This window comes from Sinocyclocheilus rhinocerous, unplaced genomic scaffold, assembly GCF_001515625.1.
Source record: "Sinocyclocheilus rhinocerous isolate Xijiao unplaced genomic scaffold, SAMN03320098_v1.1 scaffold99, whole genome shotgun sequence".
NCBI lineage: Eukaryota > Metazoa > Chordata > Actinopteri > Cypriniformes > Cyprinidae > Sinocyclocheilus > Sinocyclocheilus rhinocerous.
Genome location: NW_015670981.1, coordinates 1,303,673 through 1,327,830, shown reverse-complemented (window position 1 = coordinate 1,327,830; position 24,158 = coordinate 1,303,673). Strand labels below are relative to the sequence as shown.

At 36.6% G+C, this 24,158-nt stretch overlaps 1 protein-coding gene across 3 annotated transcripts; it reads left to right on the top strand.

Moving 5' to 3' along the window:
• Positions 1-1,103: 1,103 nt before the first annotated feature.
• LOC107734523 (uncharacterized) lies at positions 1,104-23,987 on the top strand. 3 transcript variants are annotated; one of them, XM_016546499.1, is made up of 23 exons: positions 1,104-1,632; positions 3,099-3,247; positions 3,341-3,436; positions 3,540-3,612; positions 5,820-5,911; positions 6,024-6,161; positions 6,260-6,387; positions 6,500-6,513; positions 6,725-6,824; positions 6,987-7,081; positions 7,195-7,295; positions 7,394-7,466; positions 7,865-7,936; positions 8,054-8,977; positions 9,074-10,309; positions 10,682-11,465; positions 12,953-13,385; positions 15,095-19,039; positions 19,125-19,247; positions 20,989-21,142; positions 21,247-21,352; positions 21,497-21,678; positions 23,708-23,987. In XM_016546499.1, exons 1-23 carry the CDS (start codon positions 1,608-1,610, stop codon positions 23,803-23,805), a joined length of 9,141 nt encoding a protein of 3,046 aa, XP_016401985.1. In that variant the 5' UTR covers positions 1,104-1,607; the 3' UTR covers positions 23,806-23,987. The 3 variants fall into 3 exon arrangements, with proteins under 3 accessions (XP_016401985.1, XP_016401983.1, XP_016401982.1); XM_016546497.1 differs by having other exon boundaries at positions 8,054-10,309; positions 15,095-16,291; positions 16,322-19,039; XM_016546496.1 differs by having other exon boundaries at positions 8,054-10,309.
• The last annotated feature ends 171 nt before the right edge of the window (positions 23,988-24,158 follow it).

Genomic DNA, 24,158 nt, shown 5'->3' with positions numbered 1-24,158 from the left:
AATAATATTTATTATTTATTTACATATACGTTTTTTATTATCCTGTATTGATATCAAATTCTACTTTCAAATGATTCACATTCAACATTTTAAACATGTACTGCTTTATTGTCTGCATTCCTTTAAAACTAGGATTACATATTTTCCATATGCATTACACCTATTTTGGGTTTGCCGACCAGAGATTGACAGGCAAAGCAGGACAAAAACAGCGTTGTTTTGCTCAAATTCACTCAGCGAACATTTCGTCCAGGACTGAATGTTTTTTTAGGCGTTCAGGTATGGAATAAAATCGCTGTCAAAAATAATCGTACGTAATTCAAAGCATTTGTGTGTCATTTTAATTTACTCGTGCGTAATTTAAAAGTATTGTATGTAATTCTGTTTTTTCACCCATTTCTTTTCTTCTTGTACTGAACAAATCACACTTTGTCCCATGATCGACTTAACTCCTAGAGCCTTCTTTTGTTGCCTACTATCCTTACAATATATTATCAATCTACCATCCCTCAACTTCTTAACACTATCAATCAGTCCTATCACTTCCTTAATTGTTTTAGATAATTTCAGCGGATTAATGATACTGAAAGATCCGGTTTCAAGTTTCATCACTACCTTATACTCTTCCTTCCTTCTTCTTGTCAGATGCGTTTCATTTTCACTGTCAGTTGCAGATGCGTTACTCCAGCTTTTCTTTCTTTTTCGATTTTCTACTATACTCCATTCATTATTTCCATTCCCGCCTTCGTCCGCGTCAAACACTTCATCCTCCATTTCCGGATCACTTCCGGAATCTACGCCACTTCCTACCATGCACTCTCCAGTCACAGATCAGCTCCAGCGAACATTTCGTCCAGGACTGAATGTTTTTTTTTAGGCGTTCAGGAATGTAGAAAACTGAATAGCTCCACCTAGAGGCCGGAAGAGTAAATTAGGCTTTTTCAGAGCAACGACGGATAATTGTTAAACTTAAGCTACTGGTGTCTACCCTTTTTATCGATATATAACCATATACAACTTCCCTTTGAATGACTCAATCGACATTCAGAGATAAATCAGCGTATCATTTGCCACGAAACGGCGTCGTTTCAATATGCCTGGGCTGCGCCTACTAGTGACGGCAAACGGAAGTGCATGCAGGACGCAAGATGGACGCAAACTTCTAACTTTCTGTTTCTTTTTCGTTTCGCTTTTGCTCGCGCGAGCTACTCTCTTCTAGATAGCGCGGCGTCCCTCGTGTAGACAGCACGCGCTGTCGAAAGAATTCGAATTCCGTTCAAAACAGCCCTTCAGACCAAATCGCTGGCAGCCGTTCGTTTTCACAGCCCAACCTTTGCTGTCTTTATGTGGATTCGCTTCCTGGTTGCAACACACAGTCACACAGTACAATTCAAGTCCTTCAAAACGCAGTTCAGCTTGAGAGACCAATCGTCGAGCATAAAAATTGCCCTTACAGCTTTAAATAAACATTTCATTACTATTTTACGGGAAAGGCAGCATATTTTTATTCGTTTAAGTGGAATGTCGTGAGCCGTCGAAGATTAGAAATATCTAATATCTCGAGTGCAAAGCGAAATCCTGGGATCTATGCCTCGTCTTCATGGAGAATGAGACTAACTCGATCAACAGAAGGTGACTGGGGTTCGATGCCTCGCTGACACGTTTAGTTTCTGTTTTGACTTCAATAGCGTTTGTATAATCCGTTTTGTTTTGAAATATCAATATGAATATATATATATACATTTATATATATATTCAGAAATTCAATTCACAGTATTTTTTTGTGCTCTTTTTGTTTGTGTTGACAGCTAACGAAACTGTTAATAAGGTCATGGGTATTTCAATGTAATCACACTATTGCAACTTTGTGTACAATTATAAACGACTATCCTATTTTGGTTGAAAGAATTCACGAGTACTGGTTTGGTTGGTTGCTCTTCACTCTAAACCAGTTCAACACTTGAGTCAGCATGGTGCTGGTAAATCTACACGTGATAGTCTTACCTTTGCTAGACTAGGCTTTTGTATTAATTTGAATAAGGGTTGATTAGAGTCACGTTTATACTCCTGTACAATGTCCTCTCTTGTAGCTCCATCAGTGTTTTCTAGATCTTTCTGCATAATCTATAATATGAATAGTCTTATATTAGTCTTTATTCTCAGTGTTTTGATATTTCTAAATGTAAATTATGGTCAGTATGGTTTGCAATATGTCAGTAATGTTGATGTATTTACAGTTGTGTTATATGAAGCTCGGTCCATGTTATATATTGCGTATATAAATGTTGAGTTTTTAAGATTAAGTCACAATTGACATATTGCAGTATCAATTTTATTATTTATTTATTATTATATTATAAATGTGGTAACTTTTTTAGCTGGTCTAAGATGATCATTAGCTGATTCTAGCTTGGTTGACAGATGTTTCAAAAACCAGCTTGACCACCTTAAACTGGTATGACCAGCTGATAGCTGGCTTGTTGGTGGTCTAAGATGACCTGCCCACTAGTATCAGCTTAAACCAGCTAGAACCAGCAACAAACTAGAAAAGTTGGAAGTTCGAACTCCACCATGTGCAGAAGACAATAGGCTGCATCTCATATTTCTGTATAGTTGGATGAGTTAATGATGAACAAAGTTATTTTTTAATATTTGACATTCTGGTTATATTATATCCTACATTTGGAAGATTAGTGTGGAAACACTAACATGAGTGTTGCACAGTACTTCACATAAAGAACAATGTGTTTTTTTTTTTCAGCATAAGAATTGCGCAATTACACTTTCTTTAATGCACAATACTTTTTTTGTTTCTTTTAAAGGAGTTGTGTAGCCAGTTCATGAAACTGTTGCTTCTTTTACTGACCAAGTTGTTCACAAATTGGCTCTCTACCAGAGTTTATTGCTTTTACCAACCATTTATCTCAAAATGTCCTTGAGATGACTTTTACAACATGCTCTCTGGTAACAATTCCAGAGTGACAGAAAGTGACCTAGAAAAGTAAAACCATCCATTTTGTTTGTTATTGGAAAGAAGGAATGTTTTGGAAGATTGTGAAGCAGTTAGTATAACTCAAACATGTGTCTTGTCTTTCCAGGTCTTCTGGAGCCTGTGCATCCAGGCTCAGCAACCTTTAATGAGAGTATTCTAGCTCCACTTCGTAACAACTATTTGTATGAGGAATCAGAAGAATGTTTCACGTACAACTCTGCCCATTTGATCAACAATGGCGCTTTACAAAAACGGGTTAGTTTTATCTAAATGTTCTCCATACTGCACTTAATTTTGAGTGATTAGTGAGATTTGTGTCGTGTTATAATAAATGTCTTCTTCCAACAGTATGCTGCCTTTTGTTCCGAAAAACGGGAAAAGGGATATTCTGAACAGGAACTTGAAGAGTCATTTGGCTTCCTGTTGCTTGATGATGCAAACAGGGTACAGAAATACAACACTAATGGAGCTTACTGAATCAGCCTGATTTCAAAACTGTTCTTTCTGAAACTTCAAACCCATTACAGCATCATTTGTTTTCTAACAGGCAAGGAAAATTGGCGAAACAGGCTTGTTAGTTGGACAAGCAAAATGCACTACCCTTGGAGACTCCTTGAAAGGTAAAGAAAGCTAGCCATTGCATTATTTGGTGATCATTTTAGCATAACAGCCTGATGTGTTTACTTGCACATCAGGCTAATATTTCACATGTGACTGCAAGAAAATCAGCCAAGAGGAGGTTCTGAAGCCTTCATACTTGTCTGACAGGACTTGTACTGTTTGTCAGCGACGGTTACTGGCATGAATCCCAGCTTTGTTTCTTTTTATATATAGTGTAACAGAATTGCAACTTAGTTGTATTGCAGCTGAATAAATCTGCCTCAAACCATCGAAATAAATAGCATATACTAACAAAAATACTATATAATGGATTACTAAAATAATGCCTTTTATAATAATAGTGTTCACAGCGTTGGTCAGGAGAACTGCATATTTCCAAGTCCATCGTAGGTTATGAAAAGGAAAAGTGAAAGGATGCTACGTAAGAGATGCATTTAATCTATAGAAAGAGAAAGTGAAGGTCTTCCTTTACACTGGTCTTCTCACTAGTGTATGAGATCAAATAGCCTAGATGCAGAAGTATTTACTGCAGTCTAAATTAAGCGTTCAGTGCCGCTCTCAAATTTGCTAGAGACTACAGGGCCGTTATAAACTTCTGGTGGAAGACTGTATCATATTGTGGAGAAATGAGACCCATTTCAAGCAAAGGAATCTCATATCACTAGTCACATGGTGGGACCATCATGGCTTGAGGATGAGCAGATAATTATTAAGTAGTTTGTAATGAATTTTGTATCGTACAAATAGATTTAAGAGGAGCGTCTGGGTGTTTGGTGGACAATAAAATCTGAATATGGGACATGCAGCACTACTACTACTAATAAACAATCTCATAATGAAAAAATACAGTTTGATTACTTAAAGCAGGTTGGTCAACCATATGGTCAAATTCAGCACATATTCTTCATATTCAAATTCTTTCAGGCCTTCACATGATAATGGGTTTCCATATTTCATTTCATTACTGGTTTTAAGTATGATGTAACTGGTAAGTTATGCTTAGTTTATGTGGTTTGAGCCACTTCTGTTTCCTGTGAGGAGAAAGACTTGATATACACGCACCTTCGTGAGTATAAAACCGAAGTCTCTCTTTACAAAGGTTGCGCAACCAAATAAGAGTAAACTTCATGTGATATTGACTAAGTTGCTATCATATCGATGTTCTTTTCTTTTCGTCTGAAAATATTTTCAGACGCAGTGAATAATCTGTAGGAGAATACGATAAAGTTTGTATTTCAATGTGTGAAATACTTTTTTGTTTTGTTTTAAGGATTTTGTGAACTTCAGAAATGTTGGTGCATTGTTAAGGTTTGTTTAGTCTCAACTCTAAAATATCACTGACAGCGCACACAGTTTGTTCTCTGACCATATGAGGTAAACCAAAGTGTCAAGAACTGGGCGTAAGGGCATACACGTGTTTTTTTTTTTTGTCAACCAGCCTGGAAAAGATACTACAGTATTTGATAAAGACGTCTTTGCTGGAATTGCTGTAGTTTTCCTAAAGTAGTTTCAATTTTCTAATAATATTACCAAGGGGCAACATGTATATTGAAAATATTAGTTAGTAGAACTGTATAATTAGTTAGTAGAACTGTATATTCTACTTTGTTTTCTAAATTACAGTATATTATATGAATTATTATTGACTGCAATTTGGACCAGATTTTATGTTTTCTATTAAAAGCCTGGCAATGCAAGACTAGGACTTGTTGGCTTAATAATTACCAGGACTAAAGATTAAACTTCTTGGCTGAAGTTTAACACGTCAGGGCAAACAGACCGTCCTGAGAACTCCTTGTGCACCTTTTTTCTCATCCAAAAACTGCTGAAGAACTAGTTTTTCTGGTTTTTGATGGTCCGTTAATTGCCTGTGTTGGGTATGAAAAACATTTCTCAGAATTTTGGAGTCAACACCTTCCACTGAAGCACATGTTGTTTGCTTTTATGTTCAGACAGTAGTTTTTGTAACGTAAAGACTTCTTTGAGGGCTCATTTTTCACAGTTTTGATCTCATGGTGTATGTTGAACACCATCATAGCTCTTTGGACCTTATCTGTTTTGACTTGTGATTATCTGAAATGTGTGTTAAATACAGCTTTATACAGCTCTCTGTTGTGCAGTGACTTAAATGTTGTGGAGTTGTTTTCTGTTATTGGTTGAGGTGATTAATTTCACATTATATTTCTGATATTTACCCTTAAATTAGGTGTCTATATCTCAAAATACTCAGACTGCCTTGACCTGAAGCGCTGGTATGATGGCAAGACTGGCTACATAGTCATTTTGAAGCTGACCAAGGTATGCAAGTTGGTGGAAAATTGTAATTCTTCCACCCACATTCTGTTAATTTGTGCTGATTTTTCTTAATGCACCACATGCAAACATGTTTTCTCATGTATTTAAACATCAGGGGAGAGTGAAAGAGGTTACAGACAACTACACCCAGAATTTCACTCCTCCGACAGCTGGCTACAACTGCCACATATCAGATCAGCTTGGTGCTGTGTCTTCAACTACTAGTTCTTTCTTGGCCTATGAGCGAACACAGGTGATACAGTTCTCAAAAGAAACAGTTCCCTTCCTTCCTTCCTTCCTTCCTTCCTTAGTTTCAAACTGTATATCTAACAAGGTTGGTTTGTCTTGCAGTACTACATGTATGAACTCCGCGATGAAAGCAATGACATAGAAACATGTCCAAGACATGCTTGTCCATTTGCCATTGTGGCATTCTCATATGGGAAGATGAGCACCACGCCAGAGTTGGAGCAAAAAAGGTTTAGCAGTTTTTATATTCTTTCTATCTTCTTAAGAGAAACGTTAAGTTTTACGTATGATAATGGTGATTTTGACAACTAAAGATTTTTTTCTTTACTGTTTCTTTTCAAGCCAAGACAAAACAGGTAAGAATTATAGATTGTTTTGCATGTTTTTTCCTGTTTTGTGGTGAAATTAGGGCAAATAGCGAAGATTCACTATCTTGTCTATTGTCTTTCTTTCATTTATTGTAAAGGGTTTTGAACTCATTTCGAATAATATTCAGTGTATTTTAAATGCTCCTTTGAGAGTATGTAATTACCAACATGGTGTTTTAAGCTAAATTTTGTGTTGTAGTGTTTCATTACCAACCATGGATTGGCCAATTCAAGATTGAATCTGCTGTCTATGATGTTGGTTTTCAGTCTTCGAGCGGAGCCTGGTTCCCAGCAAAGCTGTAGGTTTTATTTAAGTACATGTTTCAATCAGCATTTCATGTTTTCAATGCTATAAACCAGATTTGATAATGTACCAAAAAGCTGCCCAATAATCAAGGGTAGATTATATAGATATACTATATATCTACGGTATAGGACTAAAATGCAAACTGTATTTTTAGCCCAAAGACAGTTCAAATTGACCATGCAATTGGTGTGTCTGAACTGAAGAGGACCTTGCCACGCGAAATCTTTGAAACTTGCATTGTGGGTGAAGGTGTGTTTAACATTTTATTTTGGTAACTAACAGTATCGCCCATATTGGTGCTAAAACTGTAAATGAGTGCTTGGGCGATGTCTTGTAATTCCTTTCCCTCTATCTCCACACAGTTTGCATAGATGACAGATGTTTCAACTTGTATGACGTTGTCTCCTCTAAGGCGAAAAATGACCTGGCTCAGATAGCCCAAGAGCTGAAGGAAAAAGACATGGTAAATATGGAGAAGAGAGAAATATTTATAATAATTGGACAAAACCACTGAATAAATTTCTGAACAAATCTTGTCTTATGATCATTTCCATTCAACAGGCTCTTGTTATCCCACTGGAAGATTCTGGGTTCCTTATACTGTTACACTCTTCACACCTCTTCTCTTATGAAGGTAAGATGTTGCCCAACAGACTCCAATCCCACTAATTTTCTTCACAGAGTAATTGATTTTTGACAACAATGTATAAACCTTTAAAAAACAGACCTACCATGAGCACCGAGGTTGTTAATTAGTGATGTATGCTTTTGTTAATGTCATCAGTGTGTGTCAATTCCTGGTGAAGAACTACAGTGTATTATCAAAATTCCTAAATGTATATTTGTTTATATCTGATTATTAGTAATGAACTTTAAAAAAAAAACTATACTTGGAAAACACCTTTAAATTAATAGTGTTATATTTTTTCCATGTTTTTAAATTAGATTTTCATTCGCAATGCTTCATGGGATTGTGAAAATTTGTAAAGAATTGTAAAAATAATAATAATAATACATTTATTTTTTTTCTAGATGCAAAGTCGGGTAAGGCAGCAGCACTTCAAGGCATGTTTATTTTCCCAGACTCAAGAACTGTGCCAAGAGGTAACAAGGAGAATAATTTGATTTATTATATTTTTTACATCTGTGTACTTTATGCAGCTTTTATTTGCAAGTCTTTCGCATCTTACGAACATATGTTTTGTATGGTTTTATGTTTAGATGCCAAATCTGACCTGCAAAATTCTAAGGTATCAACAGAAATAATGCAAGTAATCCCAGCACTCAACTATGCAGAAATGGAGATGGAAAAATGTCCTCCAAACCAGCAGGGGCGCTCTCAGATGTCTTTAGAGAAGCATTTGCAAGACTATGGGACTCTTTTTCACCCAGGGCTATTGGACGTTCCCACCAGGGAAGCCAGTATGTTTCCAGATCAATATGATGTGCCTGGTGGTTTTACCCTAATATCGCCTAAATGGTCACAGGAGGCTGGTACTCAATTAAAATCCTATTTTGATGAGCCTTGTGGCTTTACGATTCCAGTAGGGAGGGCGCTGGAGTTACTCACTGCTGGTCGACAACAGCGTGGTGATGATCACGATGATGATGTCTATTACTGCATATCATCACCTGAGGAGGTGCCACAGACTGATGCCCCTATTGAAATGGAGGTGACAAAGCAATCTGAGGCCATTAGTGATGTCTCTGACAGGACAGCTGAAACAGTTGAGAGACAAAAAGATGAGCAAAAGCATTTGTCCACAGAGCAGCCTCAACCTGCTTTGCCAGAGGGGCTTGGAAAGCTGGGAGCAGCTGTAGTTACAGTAGCTGATAGTGTGTTGGAATATCCAACTTCCACAGTGTCACCCAAATTGGGTGATGTCCCTGCAGAGAATTGTGTAAGTATTGAGACTGATGTTGAGAAAAAATCTCAAGGTAGTACTAAAGGAGATGCTGATGGAGTCAGTGTAGATTTATCTACACAAGAGACTCCCATCCAAACTAGCAGTACACCATTAATCAAATCAGCAGAAGAAGGTGCTACTGCTGTAAGTGGGGGGATGGAGGATAATACACATCCTGAGAAAACAATGCCTGATCCTGATAAGAAAGTAAATCGGAGGTCCTTTTCAAGGCGTAAAGGTAGGAAGCGCAGAACTCATTGGAAAACCATGCAGATTAAAAAAGTTCAAAAAAAGATTGCTTTACCAACTTCAAGTTTGCCTGTCGTTTTGCCAGTGAATTCTCCCGATGACCCTACGAAAGACCAGATTAAGACTGAAACCGTGCATGTTGATGACATCAGTCAAAGACCCCATTCAACTCGTAGGGGCAAGGGATGCAGGCGAAATCTGAGTGAAGCCAGACAAACACAAGACCCTTTATTAAGTGTGATAACTAAAACTATAGATGATCAAAGTATAAAAAATGAGACAAGTCCTTCAAAAAGAGAATGGCGGTCTCTTCCAAGGCGTAAAAGATTGTGGAATGCAGATGCCAATCTGAAACGTTCTTTGAGATCAGATGCTGTAAAGAACCATGAGGAAACTACAATGAATGTACAGCACAATGAAACAAAACGATGTTTGTCTAGCTCGCACAAGAGGAAGATGGAGGGATTTAGTTTGAGGGAACGATATGGTTTAAAGACCATAATCACAAACTGTGGTAGAGTCTTTGTTCCGCATGGTTCAGTTGTTTACGTAGAGTCTGCAAAAAAGGAGAAAATGCATGTTGAGACGAGCATTGACACAAATGCAGAAATGATTTCTCCTGTGGAGAACAAATCCAAAGAAATAGTGGAAAGTAAGGGAGAATCTCCCTCGATGGGTAAAGAAGAATTGCCCTCAAAAGATCCACTGGTCAATGACAATGAAGACTCAGACAGCCCTTCAAAAGACATGCCAAGTGCTCTCTTGTCAGCATTAAGGATATTGAGAAAACTTAACAAAACCCATTCATTAGAAAGTGACAAAAGTCAGGATTTATGTCCAGAAAAGTCCATGAATGTGGCATCAGACATGGCTGTAGGTGTCCAACAAAATAACAAAGATCATCCTGTTGCTGTTCAAGCAGATGCAACTTCCAATATTCCCAGAGTTTCTGACCAGTCCACTCATTCGGACCAAAAAGTATCATCTCCTGACAAAATCAAAAAGAAAGCAAAACATGATGTGTACAGTGCAATATCTATAAGCAAATTAAAGACAGTGCTCAGAAGGGGAAAGAGGATGAAATCTCCTTCGCCTGGAGGCAGTGCAAAATCTGAACCAGATAACACAGAGCCAGAGTCGAAAAAAGGAAAGTTGGGTGCCATCATGGATCTGAAGTGTGATACTGCCAAAAATGAGTTGAAAGACAAAGGATTACAACCCATGAATGATGAGGCACTGCATACGCCAATGAAAAGTGTGGAGTTAACAAAACAACCTGTGTCTTGGAGAGGTCTTATTCACAAGGCATCAAAAGAAAATGGTAAGAAAATTATTAGTTTACACGTTCCGTCATTAAAAAAATGTTCACATACCAAGAGTGGGAAAGTGTCCAGAAAGTGTTCTGTGTATATTTGCAACCAGTTTCAAACCTCAATCCTTTGTGATTACGTTTCATTCTCTGTAGTAGTCACTAAATTAGACTGGCTTGATATTAAGGCATGATTATGCTGGTGTATTAAAATTGGCCCCACGTTTTCCCTCTCCATCTGGCTGTCTTCAGTGTGCATGTTCTTCTGCTTCTTAAGGCCACTGTCATACTCTACTTCCTCTTATTCTTTTGTATGTCTGCATGATTATGCACTTTGCTACTGCTATTTTATGCTTTGTCTTTGTTTTTGTCTATTTCTTACAGGGTCCCTCAATTTTGACACATCAGCACCTTTTGAAATAGCAAAGCACACTGACCAGCAGCTCATATCTTCGCTTATTGGGGATAGGGTGGGAAGGAGAAGAATTAGCACTGATGGCAAAGCCAGTGCAGAGAGACTGAGCACGGGTGCATCTCTGCCCCCAGATGCTTTGAGTTTACTGGCTGACTTGGCTCTTGGTGCAAGTAATGATAAAATGTTAACGAACTTAGAAGCCAAGGCTGGCCAGGAGGCCCTTGATGGAGTGAATGCTAGCGGCCCCCCGGAGTCACTTCTTAATGCCCTTCTTCGTTATCCATCAGCCAGATTTAAATTACCCCCCCGGTCTCCTTTCCCAGAAGGTCTTTTAGTGACTGGGGAACTGATTTTGGAAATATCAAAAGAACATTCTTACTCACAGACCACCTCTCCGCTGTCAGGTTTGTCAGGTCCATCTCCCAAGGTTTCTTTTCCATCTGAAAGTGTAGAATCACCTCTGTCATTGAAAACTGGGCTTCATCTGAACCTACCCAAAGATGCTGTGGCCTCTTGTCACCAAGAGGAAGGGGGCAAAGCAGAATGGAAGCATTTGATTACTCCAAATAAGCCATTGTCGGAGATCCTAAAGACGAAACCGCGGAGATCCAGAATTTTACGCAACAGAAGCATAATCGAAAAGGAGGGAATGATTCAAGTGACGAGGATTTGGAAAGAGCCATATGATTTTAAATTTGACAGCAAGTTAACCAATGAAAGTAAAGACAAAACTGTCACACGAGCACTTCATGGGTAAGTACTGCTTGTTGCTCCTAAATCTCGATTAAGGTTTAATTATGATTATTGTGGTGAATATTTAATATTGTTTTTATGTTGATTCGTGGCCAACAAGCTATTCACACAAGACAAATATCAAAACATTATGGCTTTTATTTACTTATTTTTCTGATTAGTGACAGTATAGTGACAATTTAAAGGAATACTTCACCCAAAATTCAAAACTCAAAAATAAGGATTTTTTTCGTCTGCTGGTACACGCCATTTCCATTTTTTTACTTGCCTTTCCAATATTTTCATTTGCCCTGCTAAAAAATAATTTAAAGGTATTAATTTTTATTTTCCATAAATATTTCTTTTATTTTTATTCTTAATATTTTAGAATAACTAACTAATAGAATATAATTTTATTCTATTAGTTATCGTGTTATTTTTTACATAAACTTTTACGCATTTTACTAATTAGGCTTTTCCTAAACTATCTTGTCAAACTGAAATGAAAGCGAGTAAAATATGTTGAAATATGATATGCATTCATATAGGCAACTTACATATAGGCTAAATGTCGTATGAAACGAGGATGTAAATATTTTGCTATCATATAAAAAAATATGAAATATAATACGATATAGATATAAAGTAATGTGATTGTTTACACTGCAGCATGATGAATGTTACAGTCTAATGTTTAGATCAGTGTTTGATCTACTATCAGATGTCGATGTTTATAATGTGCTAAGCAATAAGAATTTAGTTTATAAAATATCAGAATGTTTATGAACTGTGTGTTAATACAGACAAAGCATAAGTGCATGAATGACAGTACAAAATCATGTTGTTTTTATTGTTAGGAGTGGACAACATTAGTATTAGTAACTGCTAATGTTGTATACATGTACCGTACCTCAGTGTGAATGAAATATGATACTAATTGCTTTGAAAAGTTTAATGCTTACAGCTTGATACGTGTAGGCCTACCCCTGGTTTCACAGAGAACACAGAGGACACAGGCTTAAGCCTAGTTCCAGACTAAAATACATTTCTGAGCTGTTTTAACTGAAAGAAACTTGCACTGACATACCTTAAAATATGTAAAATAGTTCCATTGTTTTATCTCAAGATGCACCAGTAATGTTTTCTTCTGGCACATTAGTAATTAATTACTTTTTTTAAAGTAACTTACCCAACACTGTATGTAACACTGATGACATGATGCAAACAATTACTGATTGGTTTGTATTTTTAAAACATATTCTTATTGATTCTATCAAGATTATTTCAAGTCTTTACAATTACAATTTCTCTCATTTAGAGAATGTCTTGAGTTTGCAAGATATAAAAATGCCACATACTTAAAATATGCCAAAGATGCGGTTTGCAACAGTAACAGTTTTAACATCGTTTAACAGCTTTTGTGGTAATCTTTTGAGTCATCATAACCCATAATTAGACATTCCAAAAAGGCTCTGAATTTCTTTTTCCTTCTTTCTTAATGTTGACAGGACATGGAACTTCAACATTGAAGACACCTATGAGGATGTCCATCTCATTTTTCACATGTGGATTGGTCTTTTCTATAGTAAAGCCACCTCCAGGTTATTTCATCTTGAAAACAGTACCGCGCTTCCAAAGGAGAAGGAGGTTGAAATTGTTCATTTGGACATAAACGCTATTCAGAATGCCGTGTCATTGCTCAATGTTGATTTGAGCCAGAAAGCGGACTCGGCCAAGCCTGTGCATGTTTCATCAGAGGTTTTGGATCTTTCTGTGAAAAATGATGAGCCTGTGAATCTTCGTTCAGTCTCAAATCAGTGCAAAAGCAAAGACACTGCATCACAACCTGGTGAAATATCATCTCATAAGCATGAAATGGCACCAAGGCATTCACCTTCTGGGACAAGTCTCTCCTCCAGTCCGAAAGTTACAGCATTGATGGTAATAGATTATATCTTACACCATTAAAATTGTACAGTATTTAGGTGATGTAAACAATGTATTTCTTTTTTTTTTTTTTTTTTGATGAGATATTGCATATTTTTATAGAATTTTAAAATGTTCTATGACAACAGAAATCAGTCATTTGTGAACTCTTTAATTACTTGGCTGATAATTCTAAAATGTCTAGATTTTTTTGTTATTATAAACAAATTCTTATATTTTTAATAAAATATTTTTGTAATGGTTATACGTATTTATAGGTATTTTTTATAGAATCTTTCATTTTTCTGAGATGATAATTTGTTAGCTTTTAGTCTTTAGTTTCTTGTCATCTTTATACATAAAGTACTGTGCAAAAGTTTTAGGCCATTAGTATTTTCACCAAAAAAAGGGGGAAAAATGGTTTTAATCCAGTTATTTCTATCTTTTGCTGTAGTGTATCAGTAGGAAATATGAGTTTACATTTCCAAACATTCCTTTTGCCATTAATTGTAATTGAGATTTTTGTATTCACAAGGAGTCTTACAACAGCCAGTGCTCCACACAGAGATCTGATCTCACCATCATCCAGTCCGTCTGGGATTACAAGAAAAACAGAAAAAGCTGAGATAGACTAAAACCAGAAGAACTGTGGCAACGTCTCCAAGATACTTGAAGAAACCTTCCTGCTAAGCTACAGAACTGTGAAAAGTTTTAGGCGCTTGTGTAAAAATGCTGTAAATGCTGTTAGCTGTGAGGATGCATTCAAAAATAATGTCATAAATAGATTTATTTATCAATTAACTTCTATTTACTAAATCTAATCAACATTCGGTGTGACCACCCTTTGCATTTAAAACAGTTTTTGTCCTAGGTACACTAGCACAGTTTTTCAGGTAGCTTTGTGGGAAGGTTTCTCAAAGTGTCTTGGAGACATTGCCACAGTTCTTCTGGATTTAGTCTGTATCAGTTTTTTTCTGTTTCTTCATGTAATCCTAGCTGGACTGGATGATGGTGAGATAATATCTCTGTGTGGAGCATACTGTCTGTTAATGGCAAAAGGAATGCTTGGAAGGAAGTGAAAACTGATATACTTACAAGACAGAAATAACTGACTTAAAACAAAGACTATAGAATACCCAAGACGTGTCACTCGTATAGTTTTGAATGGGGGAAAAATGCAAAGCTCAGTATGGCCGCTCTATCGAAGGAAGCCCCGCCTTCTGAGTAAAATAGCCAGTCGCTCATCATAAAGTCATCACGTCACTGCAGCTGTCGTTAGAAGTCCCGGTTGCTATAGAAACAGTCAGCATTCTGGAGACGTGTGCGCTTAGGACTGCGTATGTGCATTGGCTGGTCTAGCCTGAAAAATAAGCTTTTTTTGATGCTATTTGAGCAAAAGAAACAACATTTATGAGACAGTTGTTGTCAGATTTCAAATCTGAAATTTAATCGTCAGCTTGCCGAACAGTTTTGGAGAATTTAATGTTTCCCCATTCAAAGAGATAGGAGCTACACTTGCGTGCCCAAGAGGCATTTCAAAGATGGCTGCCAGGTGAAATGACTTGCCTTAAAGGGACTTTGCTTAAAACCTTGTTTGTTTGTTTTTTTTGTGAAAATACTAATGACCTAAGACTTTTGCACAGTACTGTTTGTTTTTAAGTATATATTCTTGTACAGCGGATTTAATATTGATTTATTTGCATATTTTCATTTCTCTGTTACAGAATTATAGATCTGCTGTGGATGTACCAGTGGAAAGTTCAGTGCCTGACAGTGACAATGGCACTGATGATGAAAATGACATCACCACTGACTGCTCATATTCACAGCACTTGAAGAAAAACAGTGCGTACAACTATTTGTGTGAGCAAGCATCAAATATGATAATAGGTGTTCGGATACTTAAACCAAAGGTCAGAAATGTTGCAAATACTAAAGCATCCACCAGCGTGAACACTTCTGGTCCCCCCAAAATTGGTGTTTTCCATCAAATACTTAGTCCCATAAAACCATCAGCATTCTCAAAACCACACCATCTGGTTTTGGGTAGGAAAAGTTTTGATCTGGGTTTAAAGAATGAAACTGGGCATGTGCCGCATGTAAATCTGCAAAAGGAGAATATGCCTGACAGTGCAGGCAATAAAGAGATTTTTGAATCAAAGAAAGAAAGAAAGAAAGATGGGTGCCCAGAAGCTGTGGTTGATGAAAATGTTGACAAGACTTTAGAACTTAAAACTGGAGCATCTGTTTTGTTGGAGGAAGAGAGTGTATATGTGGCTGAAGAGAGTAAAGTTCTCTCAAATGAAGATAGCCAGCATGGATGTCTGACAATTATGGAAGATGGAAATGTTGAAGAAAACATAACTTCTGAAATGCCTAGCCAAGATCAGACTAGTATTGTAGAGCATAAAGAGACTGCTCATGCAAAGGAAAATCTTAAACCTTTACTAGATCTGAAAGATCATGCAAACATGGTTGATGAGCTGAGAGATGCTGCATCACATGAGACTAATGTTGAAGAGCATAATGAGATGTCAAATGCAATGGAAGAACCGAAACCTTTACTAGATGACACAAATCTAGTTGACCATGTTGATGAGCTAAGTGATATTTCATCAGATGAGAGGAGAGTTGAAGAGCATAAAGAGACTGCTCATGCAAAGGAAAATCTTAAACATTTACTAGATCTGAAAGATCATGCAAACATGGTTGATGAGCTGAGAGATGCTGCATCACATGAGACTAATGTTGAAGAGCATAATGAGATGTCAAATGCAATGGAAGAACCGAAACCTTTACTAGATGACACAAATCTAGTTGACCATGTTGATGAGCTAAGTGATATTTCATCAGATGAGAGGAGAGTTGAAGAGCATAATGAGACTTCTAATGCAAATGAAGAACTTAAGCCTGTGCATGATCTGAAAGATCATGCAAATATGGCTGATGAGCTAAAAGATGCTTTGTCAGAAGAGACTAACATTGAAGAGTGTAATGAGTTTTCTAATGCAAAAGAAGAGCTTGATCTGAAAGATCAATCAAATGCGGTTGATGCATCATCCCATGAGATTGAAGGTAATGACACTAAAGAGCCTGTGGAAGAGAAAGAAGGTCATACAGGTAAGGAAATGATGCAAGAAATTGAGATTAAGTCGCAAAAGGAAGAGGCAAACCTGGATGGCAGTGATACTGAATGTGAGACGTCCACAGCAATGGAGGAACATCTAGATGAGTTTGCTTTGGGTCTGCAGGATGATATAAACAGTGTTAATATGGAATTCAGTGACGAAGATTCTGAAACCAAGGTACAGATGGAAGTTTATGTTCAGAACAGCTCCTCTGACAAATCATATGCCTTCATCGATGATGACCATGACATGAAGATGCAAAAGAGTGAAAAACAACCTCAGACACAAGAGGAGGCAAACCTTGAAGATGATGCCCTTGAAGAATTTAGCAAAGATTCATGCCAGGGTGAAGATCAGCTCTTGTCTGTTCAAGAGAAACACACCCCAGCTGCTAATAATGATACTCCTGAAGTAATGCATGATGATAGTGAAACCAAGACTATTGAGCAGAGTATAGTGGTCCAACAAGAAGCTCTTGACGTTTGTCAGGATGAGTCAAAACCAACAAGTACTGCTGAACCCACCAAAATAGATATGAGTCATTCAGAAAAAGATGATGAAAGAGATTTAGGCCAGCAAGATGCATCTGAATTAACTGGTGAGGATGGCACACTCGTTGAAGAGAATGAAACACAAAGTCAAGGTTCTTTTGAAGATCAGATCATAGAAACATACCAAGAATGCCTGTCCCCCAAAATTTGTGCATTGCCCCCCAATACCACAACTGACTCTCGTAATGAAGCAGTTGCTCATCAAGCTTTGACAATCAACAAACGCTCAGAAGTGGAGGTAAACAGTATGTGCTCTACTCCCACTCAAGATGAAATTTCATGTTATCCTGAAGTAAACGAAGGATTCAGGGAAGAGGATATGAATAGGGACCTGTACTATCCAGACAACACTGATCACTCTGATATGTTACCACCTAAAAGTCCTGTAAGCCCTCACCCCCATGTTTCTACCATAACACCATTATCTGACTTTACAGGACATTATGAAGAAATCCACAATGACAACCTAAGGTGGAAGAGAAGCAAATACCCTGGCACAATGGATTTTAAAGATAAATATGCATTAACTTCTGAGCATTCGCCCAGTGAGGACCCTTTTCCGTTAAGGCACAAACTCTATCCCACCTCTCAACAAAAAGATGATGAGACCTGTAACTTCATAGAGGGTGCATCTCAAAATGATTCTGAACTCTATTACAGAGACGATTTGTATGGATATTACTACAGATCTGATGAAGATATACCGTGGCAGGAATACCAAACACAGGAATCCATTGATCACCAATCGTACCCATGTGAAAACAACTCTGGTGGAGACAATGATCCACCCAGTTGTTCTAAGTATATCACATCTGAACGTGAGTATTCCTACAAGCACAAAAAGCGTGCAAAGAAAGAGACCGATGACTATTGTTGGGCAGAAGAGAATTATAAATCGGACCCTCTATCTTTCAAATACCCAATAAAGGTTACTTGTACTGCAGACTATGAAACGGAAATAAACCGAAGTTCAAAAAAGAAGTCTAAAAAAAGCAAATTCCCAGGTGCCTTCCATCAAAATGCTGAGTGGGATGACGAAGACTCTTCCGACAGCATCCATAAAACGTCATCCTTTGAAACGTATCAAACAAAGCTACCTAGGTCGGTCACAGTTAGTTCCCTTCCACATGTTAAGCCAAGCAAGCAGCGGTTTGATTGGCACAGGTATTTCAGAAGGGAGGCGACTTGCAGTCAGCCATTAGATGCGAGTGAGAGGGATAACAAATTTGACATTCCACCCTCATCCATTGTCACCATTTTGGACAGGCAAGGAAACCGTGTTATATTCAATAACTCTCCCAACATGAAACCATCTTTTGATGGAAGTAATTTGACTAAAGGACTTAAAGACTCTTTTAATGACTGGCAAGAACAACAAAGTAAGGCTGACGTGACCCGGTCTGCACTTGATCTCGAGTACCTCGTCTTCTCTGGAAATATTGATCGGGTTCTCAAAGAAACTAAGAGCTCTGCCAGTACCACATCCCGTTGTAGGTCAAATCCTGACCTGGCTACATGTCCCATGACTGTTCGGTTTTCAAATCTCAGTGAAGTAGAGAGTTCCGCTGAACTTGGTAAAGCACAGCCATCACTTACCGATTTTAAGATTAAAGTGGACATGTCCGACAGGAAAGAGATGAGGGAAAAAGTGAGAAACCATAAACATCTCCAAAGACCTTTCTGTGAAAAAGGCAATGACGTTAAGTTCTCTGGGATATCAGAAATAACAGACCAGTGCGCTGTTGCATACAAGTCCATGATGAACGATGTCTGCAGCGGGAAGACTCTCCCTCGTCCAGCTGAGGCAAGAAAGAGGAAGTTTGATCGAGAGAGTGTTAGGCATTATCCTAGATACTGTGGGCGCATCAAGAAAAACGTTTTTGACAATCCTCATGACAATCTAAAGTCTACTGTGAGGCAAGTGTCTAAGATTAAGTACAGGTTCTATATCCTTGTCACATCAACAGATACCTTCTTTAAAGAAACCAAGGTAAGAAAGTTAATGCATTAGAAGAATCTTATAAAGTGGTCCAAAACATTGAAAAGATTTTCATGTGAATTTCTATGATTTGTAGAACCTTTTGGAGATTGAGGGCCACATACCGGTTGAGCCAGATGAGTTTGAACTCAATGGTGACGATCAGTCCCCTCTGCTCATTATACTGAGGAATGAGGACATTGCAGAGCACATATGTGAGGTAAGTGAATGAGTGAAGCACAAAATGTTGTTAAAGCACTAGTGTTAATTCCTCAGTAGCAAATGTATTAAGCTGAAACTGTGTAAATCATAATTTAATTTGATGATTTTGCCTAGAGACAAAAAGGCAGCTTGAAACATTTGAAGAGTTCATTTGCAAAAACCGATAACTCCATTTTAATTTTTTTACGGGTTTTTTTTATTGCGCATTCCAAGTAATATCAATCAAAATGCAGTTGGGTTGTTTTGATGTAGTAATAATAACTTAAACAAATACAGGTAATTTGCAAAATTAAAGTTAATTGAAAGTATGTTTTTTTTAACATATTAAAAGTTTGTTTTGTAGCAAAAGCAGATAACTCCAACAGTCGTTTTTTTGGGGAAAAGCAGATAACTCCACATTTCATGTTTTAGAGTTTAAAAAAAACACTCTTTTAATCTTTGTAATCTCCTCAGATGACTATGTAGATGCCTGACAAACATTGTTGTTGTTGTGATCATAATCTTTTTAATCTCCTCAGATGACAATGTAGATGCCTGACAAATGTTGTTGTTGTTGTGATCATAAACTGTATGGATGTGATTACACGCAATACACGGAGCTTTTCCCTCACCATTGTAACGCGTTGCTTTTGCAAGGTTCCGTGAAAACGTTTCCGCTCTTATTTTCCTTTTTCGCCCTGAAGAAGATATCACAGGTTCATCAAGTTCGTCGAAATTATCCATCCTCGATCACTTTTAGTCAGCTTTGATGAAACTCCTCTCAGCTAGCACGTCTTTTCTTAAAGTGAAAGTAGCCTTGTCACCTGACCTGAATACAGCGTGCTGATTCGCTAAAATGGACTTATCGGCTTCTGTTCAAAAACAACAAGGGCGCCTCTCGGCTTCTGCAGTAAAACGTGAACTCGCGATGCCTTGAAAGTGGACAAAACCGGCTTTTTTGACAAAACGTGTTTAGGGTTCAGATTGCGCGCTATATGTGAAGAATAATTCACGGCAATCAGCTCATTTTTTTTTTTAAATGGTGTTTGCAAATGCAAATGATCTCTTCATTTTATTGGCTCTTTTAGTAAAAAAAAAAAGACATGATTAAAGGCTGTGAATAAAATAGAACTTTAAAATTGACAGAAAATAGACAAATTATGCTAAGGATGCACTTTAAATGTATTTGTAGATTGGTTGATATTGCATATGATAATGGATATTTAATTGTGCATGCTTATTTCCAATATTTTTACATTTAGATTGCCTTTGCCATTATCGAACAGTAAAAGTTATTCTAAATTAATAATAATAATTTAATAACACTACTTAATATAATCTTTAACAAACCTCAAATATAATATAGCTTAATTCATACTTTACATTATGTTGTGATGCCTTAATTCACTTTTAAAATATATATTTTTAATAGTATAATTTTAATATTTTAATATTAACATTTATCAGTTACATATCATTATTATCTAGAATTTTAATATCAATACATTCCTAGAAGAAGAGAAGAAAAGCTGTGCTATACTAAATTTAAGCTTTCTCCTAAATGGAGTTTCAGATCTGTTGAGCACATATATCTTTTTTGGGTTGAATTAGCGTGAATGAAATGCCTGTTCATTTTTCGTTTTGTAATTTGGTCAAACAGAAGTAGAGGGGAAAAAATAAGCAGTCGTTTCAAAAATAGTTTCTTTGTGAACTACTTGTTTAATTGAGGTTGGCTTCTGAATGTTTTTCTATTTAACCAGGTACCTTGTTTGCTGGAATTGAAATCGTCGCCCAGTGTCCTGTTTGCTGGCATCGACCGACCCGATGACGTAGTGAACCTAACTCACCAAGAGCTTTTTGCTAAGGGAGGCTTTATAGTATGTGACGAATTGGCTCTCGACACACTTACTCTAGGTACTGATCAAGTTGCTACACAAATTATGCTTGTTGTTTTACTGGAGATGGACTGCTACATTATGACATTTTCATTTGACTTGTTTTATCAAATTTATATGAAGACGACATGAAAAAAGTTGTTGGGATCCTGGAGGAGTTAGACAAGCAAGGGAAATGGAAATGGTTTCTGCACTACAGAGACAGTCGCAGACTTCGGGAAAATGCAAGGTATCAAAAATCCTTTCCCACCGCTGGATGTGAGGGCCTTCAAGGACTGTTCCCTGTTGTGTTTATACAAAAGCTACAATTAGTTAGTATTTGCTTACTTGGTTGTTGGCATAGAGTCTCACTTTCCTCTAATCTCCTCGACAGGTCCAGTCCTGAGGGAAGTAGGAAGCAGCAGTTTATTGATTGCTGTCAGAAAGCTGGCAAAATCGAGGTCTTGCCCTATCATGACTGTGATGTCATGTCACAGAACCGACCCGACTACCTCTTCTGTTTGACTCGACTCCAGATCCAAAACGCCTCTGTTCGCTTTCCTGTGTTTATTACAGGTAAGAGTTTAGATTTTTGTGAAAAGTCCACAGTTGAAGTACTATGAATAACATTTATGAATAACATTTAATTTAAGCATTTAAAAATTACAATAACCCAATATATTTTTTGCAAAACATCCATAAAAATACTTATATTTAAATGTATAAAATATATTAAAGGGATAGTTCACCCAAAAATGAAAAATTCTGTCATTAATTACTTACCCTCATGTCGTTTCAAACCCGTAAGACCTCCGTTTATCTTCGGAACACAAATTAAGATATTTTTGATGCATTCTGACAGCTCTCTGACCCTCCCATAGACAGCAAGGGTACTACCACGATCAACGTCCAGAAACATAGCAAGGAGATCGGTAAAATAATCCATGTGACATCAGGGGTTCAACCGTAATATTACGACGCTACGAGAATACTTTTTGTGCGGAAAAGAAAAAAAAAATAACAAGATATCGGCATCGGTATCGGCTGTCAAAAAACCCATATCGGTCGACCACTACTTCACACCCACCAGATGAGCAAGCTTTGATTGAAATTGCACTGCAAAAATGATCAAATCATACAGTTAACCTATATTCTGCTCAGACAAGTCCCTAAAGTTCAAGTCAAGTCTCAAGTATCTGAGGTGGAGTCCAAGTCAAGTTTTAAAGTGCCCCTATTGTGCCATTTTTAAGGTTCCTAATATTGTTTTGGGAGTCTCCTACAATAGGTACATGCATGCAAAGTCAAAAAATGCATCACATGTGTATGTAATAATGCTGGCTTGGTGTGTTTATAAATGAACTTTTGTGATATTTGATGCAGCAGCACATATAATGAATGAATGAGAGCATAATCAGACAGACTGATCTTTAGCTCTTGACCACACTGCAAAAAAATGGCTTATCTTACTTAGTATTTTTGTCTTGTTTCTAGTCAAAATATCTAAAAAAAAAAAATTCTTAAATCAAGATACTTTTACTAGATAAGCAAAATAACTTAACTTCAAGGGGGGAAAAAAACTAAATTAAGTGCATTTTGATCAAAACAAGTAAAATTATCTGCCTGTGGGGTAAGTAAAATATTCTTAAAACAAGAGTATTTTACTTACCCCACTGGCAGATAATTTTACTTGTTTTAAGCAAGATGCACTTCATTTTTTTTCTGCACTGTGGCAAAAATGTCCACTTCAGCAGCATTTAAAATACACCAAACTTATGGTTTTATTCCAATCTGTATTCTGAAGGTTTTTACAGAGGGTTTGTTCATATATAATTTGCCTGATTTTATACAACATTTCATTCCTAAAAAATGGTGAAAATTTATTTGTTTTCTGTCTGTTGACAGTATTTTCTGATTTATGGAGTGATAAAAAGAGATATCCAAAATCCCCTCTGTAGAAACCTTTGACTCTAATATGTCAACAGAATGAAACAAGATTTTTGAATCTGGCTTCATCCAATGTTCAGATTTTTGTTCTAGAAATGTATACAATTTAGCACATATTTAATTAGATAAAGCCTCATTTGTATATTTAAACATAACATTTCAGAAAACTTGTAATACAAAAAAATGTTTGCAATTCCTAATCAATCAACTGGGGAAGTACATCTGGGGCGTCTCGTCTGAATTCAGTCTGGTAATATTGAGAATATGGCATTATCGTATCACAAGTTTAATTTCCTATACATTATCTGTCCCACTATATAAAATATGACAACTGGCTTATCGTGCTGCTGATATCTTAGGTTATTTCACTCTACTTTCACTGTTTATCTTGCACTTAATAGTTGTACGAAAAACCTCACAGCAGAAGACCTTTTTCCTTCTTTAAATTAATAGTTAAATTACTTTTAACAATTATTATTTATTTTATAAATTTATCAGCATGAAATAATGCTTACTGTAATTATTATTATTATTTATTGATTGATGTATTTGTTTTTTTTTTGTGAAGAATGCATAACATGTCCAGATTTAGGCAATATGAGAATGAATATGAGAATATGTTGTGATTAATTCTAACCTTTTTTTCTTTTGTGTGTTGCAGACACGCCAACTGAATCTTTTGGAACAAATGGAATTTTAACAATGAACACTTACACATTCTCACGGATTCTTTTAAATGATACTTGTTCTGTCTCATAAATGTTTTTTTTTTTTTTTTTTTTAATTCAAAATCCAATATCTTACCATTGGTAAGTACACCATTGTTCATAGAAATAATTTATTGTTTATCGTAAATGTTAAAGCATATATCTTTGTTACTCATAAGTGCTTACAATTTATAAGCTTTCCGCTGAGAGCTTTAAAATTTATAATACAATGAAAATGTACAAATGTAGGTCATGAAAATGTTTTAGTTTAACCTGACGTTGTTTTTTATAGATTAAATTTGACTGAAACTCTAATAAATTAGCTGATTTGGTATGGTTGTCATTATTTAGCTTCGTCTATTTAAAACGTATTATATTATAATTTATATATACAGCATTTTTTTT

What these genes read in the sequence shown, in the direction of transcription:
- LOC107734523 (XM_016546496.1), top strand. Translation starts at nt 1,608, where the DNA reads ATGAGACTAACTCGATCAACAGAAG. An exon ending in CAAGGCATCAAAAGAAAATG is followed by an intron (nt 10,310 to 10,681) that starts GTAAGAAAATTA and finishes TATTTCTTACAG; the next exon opens with GGTCCCTCAATTTTGACACA. An exon ending in TTGCAGAGCACATATGTGAG is followed by an intron (nt 19,248 to 20,988) that starts GTAAGTGAATGA and finishes CTATTTAACCAG; the next exon opens with GTACCTTGTTTGCTGGAATT.